Here is a 12251-nt window from a genome sequence, read left to right on the forward strand (position 1 = left end):
TCCATGTTGTCTCTTCCCAGGTCCCCTGCCAGTCTCTGTATCCTGGCCATCAGTGATGATGTAATAGGGATGTGACTACTGCAGCCAATCAGCAGCTGAAGCGGTGAGCTCAGTGGTGTCTGCTGCAGCCAATGTTTAGCTGCAGAGGTCACATGTCCATGTTGAAGACCGAGATATAGAAACTGGTGGGAGACATGGTCAGGGTGGAAATGGCGACATGGATCAGTAAGGTGAGTATTACAAGCATTTAAGAGGCCAGAAAGCCCTTTAAATCAACTGTGAACACTAGTTTGCTAGGATGGGAAATTACTGTAGCTACATGTTATGTGTGTGAATCAGAGTGGGATTGGAAAACATTTGTGTCCTCTCATTGCGTCAAATTTCACAAACCATACATATGTCAACTCAACAAAAAGAGCGTCTTTTCATTATTTTTATTATATTTTTGTTGCAGACTCTTGGCAATGTCACCAACTTAGCTTGTAACTTTCTGTCTCAATAAAGAGCCACAGACATATTATAATCTCTTCTGTTCTTATAACAAGAATACATTTCCCACCCAATCAAAATCTTCAAAACATAAAAAAAACAAAAACCAAAAAAAACAAAGCAACTAATCACCCACCCAAGAAAAAAAAAAAGGAGGGAGGACTTAAAAAGTTCATATCAACTTCATTATTTCACACACCTTACACTTTTTTTGATAGAAATCCAGACAAAATAACTGGCCTAAATATTCCTGTGGCAGAAGTTTCAAAATCGTAAGGTTCTCCGTGTTCCTTTCCCGAAAACAAAAATATTTAGTAAAAACTGTTTTTTTTCGTTTTTTTTCATACAGTTTTCATTTTATGTAAAGTTCTGAAGATAATTGGCACATCTGTAAAGGGTTATATGGCACAGTACCTTTGAAAATAAAGTTCTCTTCAAGGTTGTAAACACCTTTTTTGATATTTTGTTATTTTCTTTTTTTTTTTTTTTTTTAAAAAAGCATAATGAAAACCCACCGAGAAGGATGGTGATATCAAGTGGCAAGGAACAACTTTCCCCACAATTCCTTCCCACAATACTCAGTTCCGACTTTGTTACACATCATCCAAGCTATTACAAAGAAACCATCGTACAATCACTGGGGCCTGTGCCACGTCACTTTTTCTCTGTCATAGCAGGCACCCATGGTAATGAGTGAATGGAAAAAAAAAAAACTATTTGTATTTTTTTCTACATGAAAAATGAAGTCACCGTTGTCACAGACCAGGATGATTCAACAGAGACTCCTTAGTGACATAAAAAAAAAAGAAAGAAAAACTTTTCGGAAATCTCTTGAATGATTTTCCTGTCCTCAACATCTTTGATGAAAATAGATCTGAAATAGAATTTACACATAAAGAGCTGTACCACAAAATAAGCAATTTTCATACTTTTTTTTTCTTTTCGGAACTTTTTCTCTTTCGGCGTGTTTTTTTTTCTTTTTTCTTTTTTAGTAATACATCAGGTAGTCAGAGAGTGAATTTTCCCTTTAAAGTTATCAAAAGAGTCTTCGTTTCGTTTTGTGTCAGTGCTTCATTTGGGTCACCTCTCATTGAATGGGTTTTTGGAAACAGGAAGATGAGTATCGTGTGAATATTAACCCAGAGATATTGTCATCATTGGGTTGTTAGTTCGGTATTCTCCATTCTCATACTCTGGGAAAAAAATTAGTTTTTAACAAACTTTTATGAGTAACCTTAAATTTGTGTTTCTTGTACATTTTCCTTTGAGCTGCTTTTGAACAGAAGGGGTTCATGAATGGAGTTGAGCATGGGGTTTTTGGCACAGTTAAGTGTTCCTGTATTGTTGTTATAATGGGATTTAAATGCTGTATAATGGTTAAGGTGGTCATGCTCAATAGCTGGGAGTGCCATGTGGTTGTCTCCCGGGGCTGTCGCTGGTATTTCATCTTCCACATTGATAATTTCAATAGTTCGTGTTGGCCCATGATGTTTGTGTAGCTGGTGCTGTTTACGAAGTTTGTAAAATGCAATTAACATAACAGCTGCCATAAATGTGATGGCCACAAAGCACCCTATAATGATCTTTGTTGTCTTCATGACATCATCGAGATCTTTCATGATGTTCTCTGTCACATCAGTTATTGGAATAGTAAACGTCTTTTCTGTGGAACGGGTACTTCGTGGAGTAAGGGATGTGGTAGAATATGTTATCCCCCATCGAACTGTCGTTGTTGGACCGGGTTCTTTTTCAGTAGGTTTAATTTCCTCGGAGGAGGAATCCATAGTTTCCACTGTAACCGTTGTAAAGTAAGTATAGTCAGTGGTCGAGGGATCAGCTGCAGCGGAAACATTAAGAGTGGCAGAGGCTGTTGTATTTCCTGCTGAATTTGTGACCATACATGTGTATTGTCCTGTGTCCTGTACCGTAACATTTGTAAAATTCAGTGTGCCGTCATGTAAAACAGAGATACGTACTCTATAGGAACCATGAGTCATCAGTGTCCCATTTGGCGTTAACCAGTTGACAGATGTCATTGATGTGCCAGTTCTGCATTTGAGCTCAGCAGCCATGCCCTCAGTTACATTGAGGTCAGTGGGAGGTTCCACTATTACTGGGGCATAGCACGTGAAGTGACTCTGATCTAGTTCTCCTATGTATCTAGTCTTTAAGTTCGGTGGGGAATGACAACGTGCACAACAGGTTGTATTGTTCGGTACGGTCTCTTTTAACCACCAGCTTAACCACAAAACGTCACAGTTGCAATGCCAAGGATTATGGTTAAGGTGTACTCGCTCCAGGCGGTGAAGAGGAGTAAAAAGATCATGGGGAAGAGACATTAAATTGTTGTGAGAAAGATTAAGTTCCTCTAAAGATTTCAAATCATCAAAGGCATTGCGTTCTATGGTTGCAATATGAGCATGCATCAGCCATAACTTTCTCAGGCTTGTCAGCCCCTGAAAGGAACCAGGGCGAATCATCTCTAGACGATTTCCAGACAATTCTAATTCTTCCAATCTGACCAATGCTGTTAAGTTGGGTATATCTTTTAAATTGCACATGCCCAGATTTAGATATCTTAAGTTTACAAGACCCTCAAAAGCAGCTTCAGAAATATACTCCAACTTCTTCAATTCTCCCAAATCAAGTCGTCTTAAAGAAGGAACTCTGTTGAAAGCATATGATGGGATACTTTCAATAGGATTATTTCTTAGCCACAGCTCCCTTAGCTTGGATAGATATTCAAAGGCTTGAGTGGGAACAGTGGTCAAGCGATTATCAAAAAGCTCCAATGTGCTCAAGTTTGGGAGTCCATTAAAAGCACCAACCTCAATCTTCCGAATAAGATTTTTGCTGAGCTGTAGTATTTCCAAATGTCGAAGGTGCTTAAAAGTGTCTGTTTTGATAACCTGAATAATGTTCTCCTGAAGGTTCAGGTATCGCGTATTGACTGAGATGCTTTCTGGCACTTCTACCAGTTCTTTTCGTGTACATGCAACCCGACTGGCCTGATTGCTGCAAGAACAGGCAGCAGGACAAGAGGTTGGAGATGTTCCTCCCAGGGCCAGGGATGAGACCCATGAGATAAGTAAAACTTGCTTCAAAATCATTCTAAAAATCTTCAAACCAAGCATCCTGTTGGTGCAATGGTTGGTGACCATCTTCTATTTTCATAGTTCAATACTTTTCTCCCAGGTTTATCATCTTAGTTACAAATGCCTTAAATACAAGAAAAAAAAAAGTTGTGAGAAAACGAACAATGTTAGAGCGCAGTGAATTCAGCCCGTAGTGCGCGGAATAATGAATGCAGAAATAAGAAAATGTCTCAGCTTTTTCAAGTAAGATATATTTTAAACATAAATTGCAAATTGGAGGACGCTCACCAGCTAACTGGTGTCTGGCCTGCTGGCCACCTTCCACAAAAACATATTATTAAATATAAAGACAAATAGGCCGGCTCACATTTAATTGCATGTGCCTTTACTTACTCTACTATTGATAAAAATACATAAACCATTTTATATTCCATCCAATTTATAAAATTAGAAAAATAAAAATTGTAGATTCAGTTTGATGATCCCAGTCCTTTTCATGCAGAGCTTACGCATAAAAAATGTACTATATAAATAGTACTAAAATAGTACTGAAATAGTATAAAATGTGGTTATTACTATCTTGGTTAAACCTTATAGTCAATTGGTGTCGGATTTGCTGTAATCTCGTGATGTTCTCAATGGAACATAGCTCAGAAGCGTATTATTTTCACGTTGTCTACCAGTTGTCTACCAGTTTTTGTTGTTAAATAATTTTGGCACTAATATGGCAGGTTGCTTTAAATGTGCTGTTAGTAGGTGTTAAAGTGTTTATAAAGCGCTTGTGCAGTCCACTTGTTGTTATACCAGGTTTTGATTATGCTGTTAGTCAACAGTTATTATAAGTGAAATATTAGATGCCACCACTAGTGTTGAGTGTTGGAATAGCAAATTTTTATCTCGAATATCGCAACTTCGAGAATTTGCGAATATTTAGAATATAGTGCTATATATTCGTTATAGCGAATATTCGTCATTTTTTCCCATCTGAACACATGATTCCTCCCTGCTTCTTGCTTGTGGGCCAATAAGCAGGGAGGAATCATGATTTTAGATAAAAAATTACGAATATTCTAAAAAAATGAATATATTCGATATAGTGCTATATTTGTTTTTTAGAATATTCGTAATATTCTAAAACAAGAATATATAGTAATATAGCGAATATTCGAAAAAACGAATGTAGAGCAATTTAGCTAATATAGTGCTATAATCTTCGTCGTAATTTTTTTCTCATCTGAAGTTCAGATTAGAAAAAAATTACGACTATTAAAAAAAAGATTATAGCACTATATTAGCTAAATTGCTCTATATTTGTTTTTTTTCAAATATTAACTATATTGCTATATATTCTTGTTTTAGAATATTACGAATATTCTGAAAAACGAATATATAGCACTATATTCAATATATTGCTATATATTGTTTTTTGTCGCAAAATATCGCAAATTCGAATATGGACCCTGCCCTTCATCACTAGCCACCACATATAAATAGCTTAGCTTCAGATATATTTCTAGTTGGTATTTGAGGTGTTAATAAAAACACTTGTATACTCCGGTTATTATGGTAGCCAATTTTGATTAGATTGTTGGTCCACAGTTAGTATGTGAGTAGGTTGGATGTGGTCACATACAAAAGTATATCAGAATAGTCTCTATATTTATGCAGCCCTCGATATATTCACATAGTGCTTCCTGCATTCAACCTTCATGTGGCACCTGTTGCGTTCATGTGGCGCGAACGTTTGTCAATACAGCTCTTAATATTGTGACACTTACTTTCATCCACCTTTTAACAATGTATCCGTGTTACTCACTGTTCCACTGGACCAATTCACTCTCGACTTGGCTGTATAACTTCTTGTTGGAATGCTCCCCGCTAGGCTTGCACATTCGCTGGCTACGATCTTTCGTCGGACATTCTCTAGCGCATGCGCTTAGAGATCTCCGGAACGCCAGCACTTGTTTGAAAACCGTGACAGTAGTTATGCTTCTAAGCTTCCATACACATTATTTTCTTGTAAACCGACACACCACAACCGCCACCAGACACATTTCGGACAAAATTGAACAATAACAATAAATAGCTGAAAGTGGATAAAATAAAATAGAAATAAAAATAAAATATAATATATGAGATATATGGAAAAGACATTCATTGTAGAATAAAGGTGGTGGGATGCTACAATGAATGTCTTTTCCATATATCCCAATATTTTATTTTTATTTTTATTTCTATTTTATTTTATCAATTTTCAGCTATTTATTGTTATTGTTAAATTTTTGTATGAAAGAAACCAAAAACACACAATGTAAATGACATTGATGAAATTATGTAACTAGCGATACTTTGTTTAAAGATGATCCGGTCTGGACATTTGATTTTACCTGATACCATTTAAAAGCCTAGTATCAGGTCCCAGTACCTCATTCAATTTTGAATTTTATACAACTAAGGCAGGACTTTGTCGGAAATGCATCTGGTGGCAGTTGTGGTGTGTCGGTTTACAAGAAAATAGTGTGCATAGAAGCTTAGAAGCATAACTACTACATAAATTGGCTACAATAATAACCGGACTATACAAGTGTATGCGCCTCATTATGCCAACTAACAATATATCTGAAGCTAACCTATTTATATGTGGTGGCATCCAATATTTCACTTATATTAACTTTTGACTAACAGCATAATCAAAACCTGGTATAACAACAAGTGGACTGCACAAGTATTTTATCAGCACCTTAACACCTACTAACAGCACATTTAAAGCTACCTGCCACATTACTGCCAATATTATTTAACAACAAAAACGCAGGTAGACAACGTGAAAATAATGTGCTTCTGAGCTATGTTCCATTGAGAACATCAAGAGATTGATGTTTAATCAAGATAGTAACAACCGCATTTTATACAATTTTAGTAAAATTTTTACGCGTGAGCTCCGCATGTAAAGGACTGGGATCATCAAATTAAAGCTACCATTTTAATATTTTTAATTTTATGAATTGTATGGAATATAAAATGGTTTTATAAAATGTATTTTTATCAATAGTAGAGTAAGTAAAGGCACATATAATAAATGTGAGCCGGCCTATTTGTCTTTATATTTAATAATATTTTAAACATAGTTCTCACTATTCTAGGGATTCAAAAATAAGAACACAGTCATTTCTAATTCACAAGGGACCATGAAAGCATTGGCATCCGAGCAACAGGGACGTAGTAAGGTGAGTAGAGCTTCTTTTGCTATTTCATAGTATTGTAACATGTATTTTTTTCTTTTTTAATCGAGGGATTAGACAGCTCCAGTAGGAGCAGGGTGTAAATGAAAATATAGGAGAATATAGAGATCTTTAAATCGCTTAAAGGGGTTGAACACTTTGTAAGATGATTATACAGCACTCACTACTATAGCCTTTGTTCAAATTCTGCATCATTTGTGCTGTTCAAACAGAGTTCTTGTCCATAAAATGGCTACCGATGGAGGGTCATGTGGCCAAGCAAATTACCTTTATGTGATGCCTCTTCCATTCAAATACACTAGACCCTCCATCTGCACTGGTGGGAGTTTAGTGCAGGTGCAGTGTGTTTGAATGGAGGAGGTTGAGTGATGTTTCTGGTTACATGACCCTCCATAGGTGGCCATCTTATTTGCAGGACCTCTTTGCAGACAGCATTTGACTAACAAGGGTCCTGGCTTATGAAATATAGCAAACGGCACAGAATATCAACAATAGCTATATTAGTACCATATAGTCATCTTACCTACACATTGGTCACAAGTAGCCAGAAATTGGCCAACCCCTTTAAGACTGTAGGTCAAAATGGAAGTATTAAAGAAGTCTTACATGACTTGAATATTAATGACTATTCTAAGGATAGGCCATCAATTTGTGATTAGTGGGTGCCCTACACCCACCACCCTGTCACAAACGTTTCCGTGGCAGGTACCAGGAGATCGGAGAGACTGGCAACTCATGGGTTAAATTGACAAGTTCCCTGTGGATCTTATTGTGTCTGTGTTTTAGTGAATACCGCACCCCTTGCTTCAGGTGTTGCTTGTTGGTAATTTACCTTTCCCATAAGTAGCTGCTTCTTACTCTTGGAGGTGCGGTTTATAGGTTTTCTTCCTGTCTTCTAACTAGCTGGTCAGTTGTAGTCTGTGGTGTTTTTTGGAGTTGCCAGTTTTCTACTTTCAGCTAAGTCTTGTCTTCTTATTGTATTTTGTTTGTTATATTCCCTGTTGTTTGTATCTGGGCCTAAGACAGAGACTTCCATTTGTCCATCTGGGGAGGAATGGGTTGTCTCTGGTCCTAACCTCATTCCAGGGCCTTATAGGGATATTAGGTCCTAGGTATACAGCTTATGAATATTCCTACCTTCAAGGTCCATTCATATTGATAGGTAGTTAGGGCCCAGATTAGGGTTGTTTAGGAGGTGACCTGTTCCTTCCCTAGTTTCCAGGCCCAGTTACTGTTCCCCTTCCCTCCTGTGTTCAGTGTGGAGTTTTCCGGCCACACTGATCGTGACACACCCATGACGATCATTTGATCCCCTGTAATTCTGGAGTCAAACCTACACAGCTCCAATGACTGTGCACTGGATGGAGCTGGTTACTGCAGTGCTGCCTCAACACAATGGCAGCAACATTGCAGTAACCAACTCCTTCAGCTACACAATATATGGAGCTGTGTAGTTTCGGCACTACAATTTTGCCAACTTGGGAAAAGCCGATCTGCGGGGGTGTGGGTGTGAGACACCAATCAACCAGCAATTGATGACCCATCCTGAGCATAGGCCATTAATATTAAAATCCTGGAATATCCCTTTAGAGAAGAGGAGAGTATGAGGGCATGTGTTGGTAGCATTTGTTTTATACATTTTTGACATTTACCAAAATAAAGGGAAATATATTGGCATTTACCAAGATAAAGCTAAATGGAAAAAGGGAAATATCAGTTTACACTATATAATGGTGCCACTAGGTCTTTATTATCTACAAATATATATGATCATTTTCTATATTTCACTCATCAGGACTAATCCTAGTCTTTTATACCTCTGCCCTAAGGGTTCAGCCCTGGCGACCTTGAATCTGTTGCAATTTTGTAAGATTTCACATTGTGAACTAATATTGCGCTAGAAAGGTTTGTCCACTCCTTTACTCTTCATGGCCAGACCTCAGGTTAGATCATCATTATCTGATCAATGGGGTCTGACACCATAATTCTGGAATCTGGATCAATAGCAAAGAAGTGGACAGTCCCTTGAATGCTCTTAATTTCTTGACTTTAGGCTGGAGTAAGAAAAAAGTTACTATTTTTTTCCTGGCCATGGCTGCAAGCAATGTATAACTTTCGTCATCTCTGTGCTGTAGATACAGCAGGTACTAAAAATGCAAATGTGCGTTTTTATGTTTCTTTTTTTTCCCAAATTTGTATTCTATCACATTTCCCTGCAGATAAATTAAGGCTTTCAGAAGAAAACAGTAGTAAAATCAACTGAAATGTAAAAATAAGATGTCTCAATCTTTCACGCAACAATAAAGAAAAGTCTACATGGAAAGCAAAGCACCAATATTTATGACATACCAACGAGATATGCTAAAAAAAGAAAGTGGTCCATGGGGGTTGCTGGCGCTTTGGAGGTAAAATAGATTCTATTGAACTATTCGCCCATCACCGAAACATTAAAACCACTTGGCTAATATTGTGTAGGTCTGTTTCATGCACTAACAAAGCTCTTACCCAAAAAGTCATGGATTCCACAAGGTCCAGTGTTAACATTTTCAGCTATTATAGCTGGTTTTTCTGTGGGATTTGACCAGATAAGCTAGCCTTCACTATCTATTCTCATCATCATCATTGAGCCCTGGACGCCCATGACCCTATTGCTGGTCCACCACTTGTCCTTCCTTGGACTACATTTGGCAGATGCTGACCACTCCCTACCTAGAAAACCCCCACACTGGAGGCCTGCCACTTTGGAGATGCTTGACCCAGGCATCTAACATCACTATTTGGACCGAGTCAATCAGATCCTTACGCTTGCTCATTTTTCTGCCTCTAACACATCAATTTCAAGGTCTGACTGTTCAGTTGCTGCCTAATATATCCCACCCCTTGCCATTGTCACAAGAAAATCAATGTGTTTACTTTGGCTAGTCATCTCGTCTGACCCTGTCAATCAAGAAGGAGAGGGAAAGTCTGGCAGAGGAAGCAGGAGGAGCAAGGGTGCACATGGTGGCTTGGGCCTTCTCTCAGTGCACTGCACTTAACTGCTCATTCGCATATGGATTAAAAACATTTTTCTCCAGAATGAAGCAACAGATTGCTAAGTGAAAGGTATGATCACATTCAGCTGAGCCTCCTTTGACTTTCTATGAAACCTTTAATTCCATTGTGTGTGTATATGTTGGGACTTACCATGAATGTCTGGTGCGCTGGTTCTACATCCCTGTCAATATTCAATGCACACGTCAGTCCTCGAAGCTTGGTATAGTTAAACACCTATGGAAAATCCAAATATATGATTGACTTTAATTATTGAGGTATTAGTCTATGAGTAAGAAAAAATAAATAAATAAAGAAATCCTTTTTCATTTTTTTTATTAGCAACCAAAGAACAGACAAAACTTACGCCAACAAACAAAATGCCTTGGTTTGCTGTATCAGCTCTACCACTTCTTATTACAAGAAACTGAACAAGATGATTGAAGGATGCAAGTCAACGAGAGGTTTACCATGAGAACTAGTAGTCCTTAGAGAAGAAATTACAGATGGATGTCCAGTTTGGCTAAAGTGAGATATAATTTCTTACTTTTGAAAGAGACCTAATTTAGCATACTTTTCCCCCATAGTATGTAGCCTGTAAATCTCCATATAGCAGCTGGGTCTCTTCAGAACCAGTACCCTCCATAGAGTAAAGATGGAGAACAAAACAAATGACTGGAAAGTGATTTTCAGTTGATCCAATCTCCAAAAAGGGCGACAAAATATAAATCAGAAATGTTTGTCTGGAGTTTTGTTTTTGAGGATTTAGTCTGATTTCTTATTTCATTAGACCAGACTGCTAATAGGTCCTGCCTAGCCTCATCAAACTTTGTAACTTTTTGATAGATTTTGGGGGTCAGTTATTAAACAGAAATAGGCCTAAATTAGGAGTATTTCTGGCACAGATTGTGGCAAAAAGGTCCTTTGCAACGCAATCTGTGACATTTCCCCGCTTACGCCATTTCTAAAAATGAGGGAGTGGCGTTTATGGGGAAGGGCCGGTAGGCCCGTCTCATTTACCATTTTCTACGCCTGTTTTAGGCATATAAAATGGTCTAAATTTAAGCAGGAAAGGAAGCTGTCTTACATTTATAACTGGTGCTGGATGAGACAAAGTTATGGAGAGGCCGACACCTCATAACTGCAGCAAATCCACCCCTAGTGCAGGGGCTTATTAAGACCGGTTGCTAAAACACCGGTCTTAATAAATCTGCCCCTTTGTGTTTACATTCCTATCAATATCTCTGCTTTCTGTCAGTGAAGGCAGACATTCTTCATTCATTTATAACTAGTGCCTTGCAATGTTCAAGTGTTGCTTACCCGGCTGTATTGTCCCACTGTAGGAAATCCACTGTGAGTTACAGGAGACATCAGTACAAATTTTTCTTGTGTCTTAAAGGGGTTATGCCATGATTGATGTGAAAAAAATTGACATCATATAGTACCTGAAAATATCTTTCTAACAAAGCTAGAATCAGCCCTGCACCTCACATGGATCCAGAGATCTCCACATTCATTGCTCCAATCGCTCTGCTAAATTCTCATCAAGCTGGCAGATCAGGTGTCCTTTCTGCTGCATCTTTATATTATAACAGCTCAGCTCAGTCATTTCTGGTGCACCTCGCTCTCCGTAGCAGGCACAGCTTCTAACAGTAGATATGCCGGGTGGCAGTTGAAGGATGGAACTGAGCATGTGTGACCACCTCAGTGGGTGGACGTGCACATTACTATACAGATTAAACACCAGGAGGTGCCAGAGAATATTTCACAACTTGAGCATTTTTATGAGAGAAAGTAAATTACAAAGTCACTAGTGTTTTATGCTGAATTATATTAAAATAACATTTAATGGTGACAAACTCCTTTTAACCACTTCAGCCCCGCTAGGTGAAACCCCCTTCATGACCAGAGCACTTTTTACACTTCGGCACTACACTCCTTTCACCGTTTATCGCTGACATTTTTACTTTTTTTGTTATTAATCGAAATGTAACGATTTTTTTGCAAAAAAATGACATTTTTCACTTTCAGCTGTAAAATTTTGCAAAAAAAAACGACATCCATATATAAATTTTTCGCTAAATTTATAGTTCTACATGTCTTTGATAAAAAAAAAAATGTTTGGGCAAAAAAAAATGGTTTGGGTAATAGCGTTTACAAACTATGGTACAAAAATGTGAATTTCCGCTTTTTGAAGCAGCTCTGACTTTCTGAGCACCTGTCATGATTCCTGAGGTTCTACAATGCCCAAACAGTAGAAAACCCCCACAAATGACCCCATTTTGGAAAGAAGACACCCTAAGGCCCCTTTCACACGGGCGAGTTTTCCGTGCGGGTGCGATGCGTGCGGTGAACGCATTGCACCCGCACTGAATCCTGACCCATTCATTTCTAT

General features: G+C 38.1%; 1 protein-coding gene across 3 annotated transcripts in view; it reads right to left on the reverse strand.

The window, feature by feature from the left end:
- Positions 1-419: 419 nt before the first annotated feature.
- Positions 420-12251, reverse strand: part of LRRC4B (leucine rich repeat containing 4B) — a 257964-nt gene continuing 246132 nt past the window's right edge. For all 3 annotated transcript variants that reach the window (XM_044282420.1, XM_044282419.1, XM_044282417.1), the window contains 2 exons: positions 10010-10093; positions 420-3708 (listed from right to left, as the gene is read on the reverse strand). In XM_044282420.1, the coding sequence (XP_044138355.1) occupies positions 1725-3650 (1926 nt within the window). In that variant the 5' untranslated portion in view covers positions 3651-3708; positions 10010-10093 and the 3' untranslated portion in view covers positions 420-1724. The remainder of the gene's footprint in view (positions 3709-10009; positions 10094-12251) is intronic.

This window comes from Bufo gargarizans, chromosome 2 (assembly GCF_014858855.1).
Source record: "Bufo gargarizans isolate SCDJY-AF-19 chromosome 2, ASM1485885v1, whole genome shotgun sequence".
In the NCBI taxonomy this organism is placed as follows: Eukaryota; Metazoa; Chordata; class Amphibia; order Anura; family Bufonidae; genus Bufo; species Bufo gargarizans.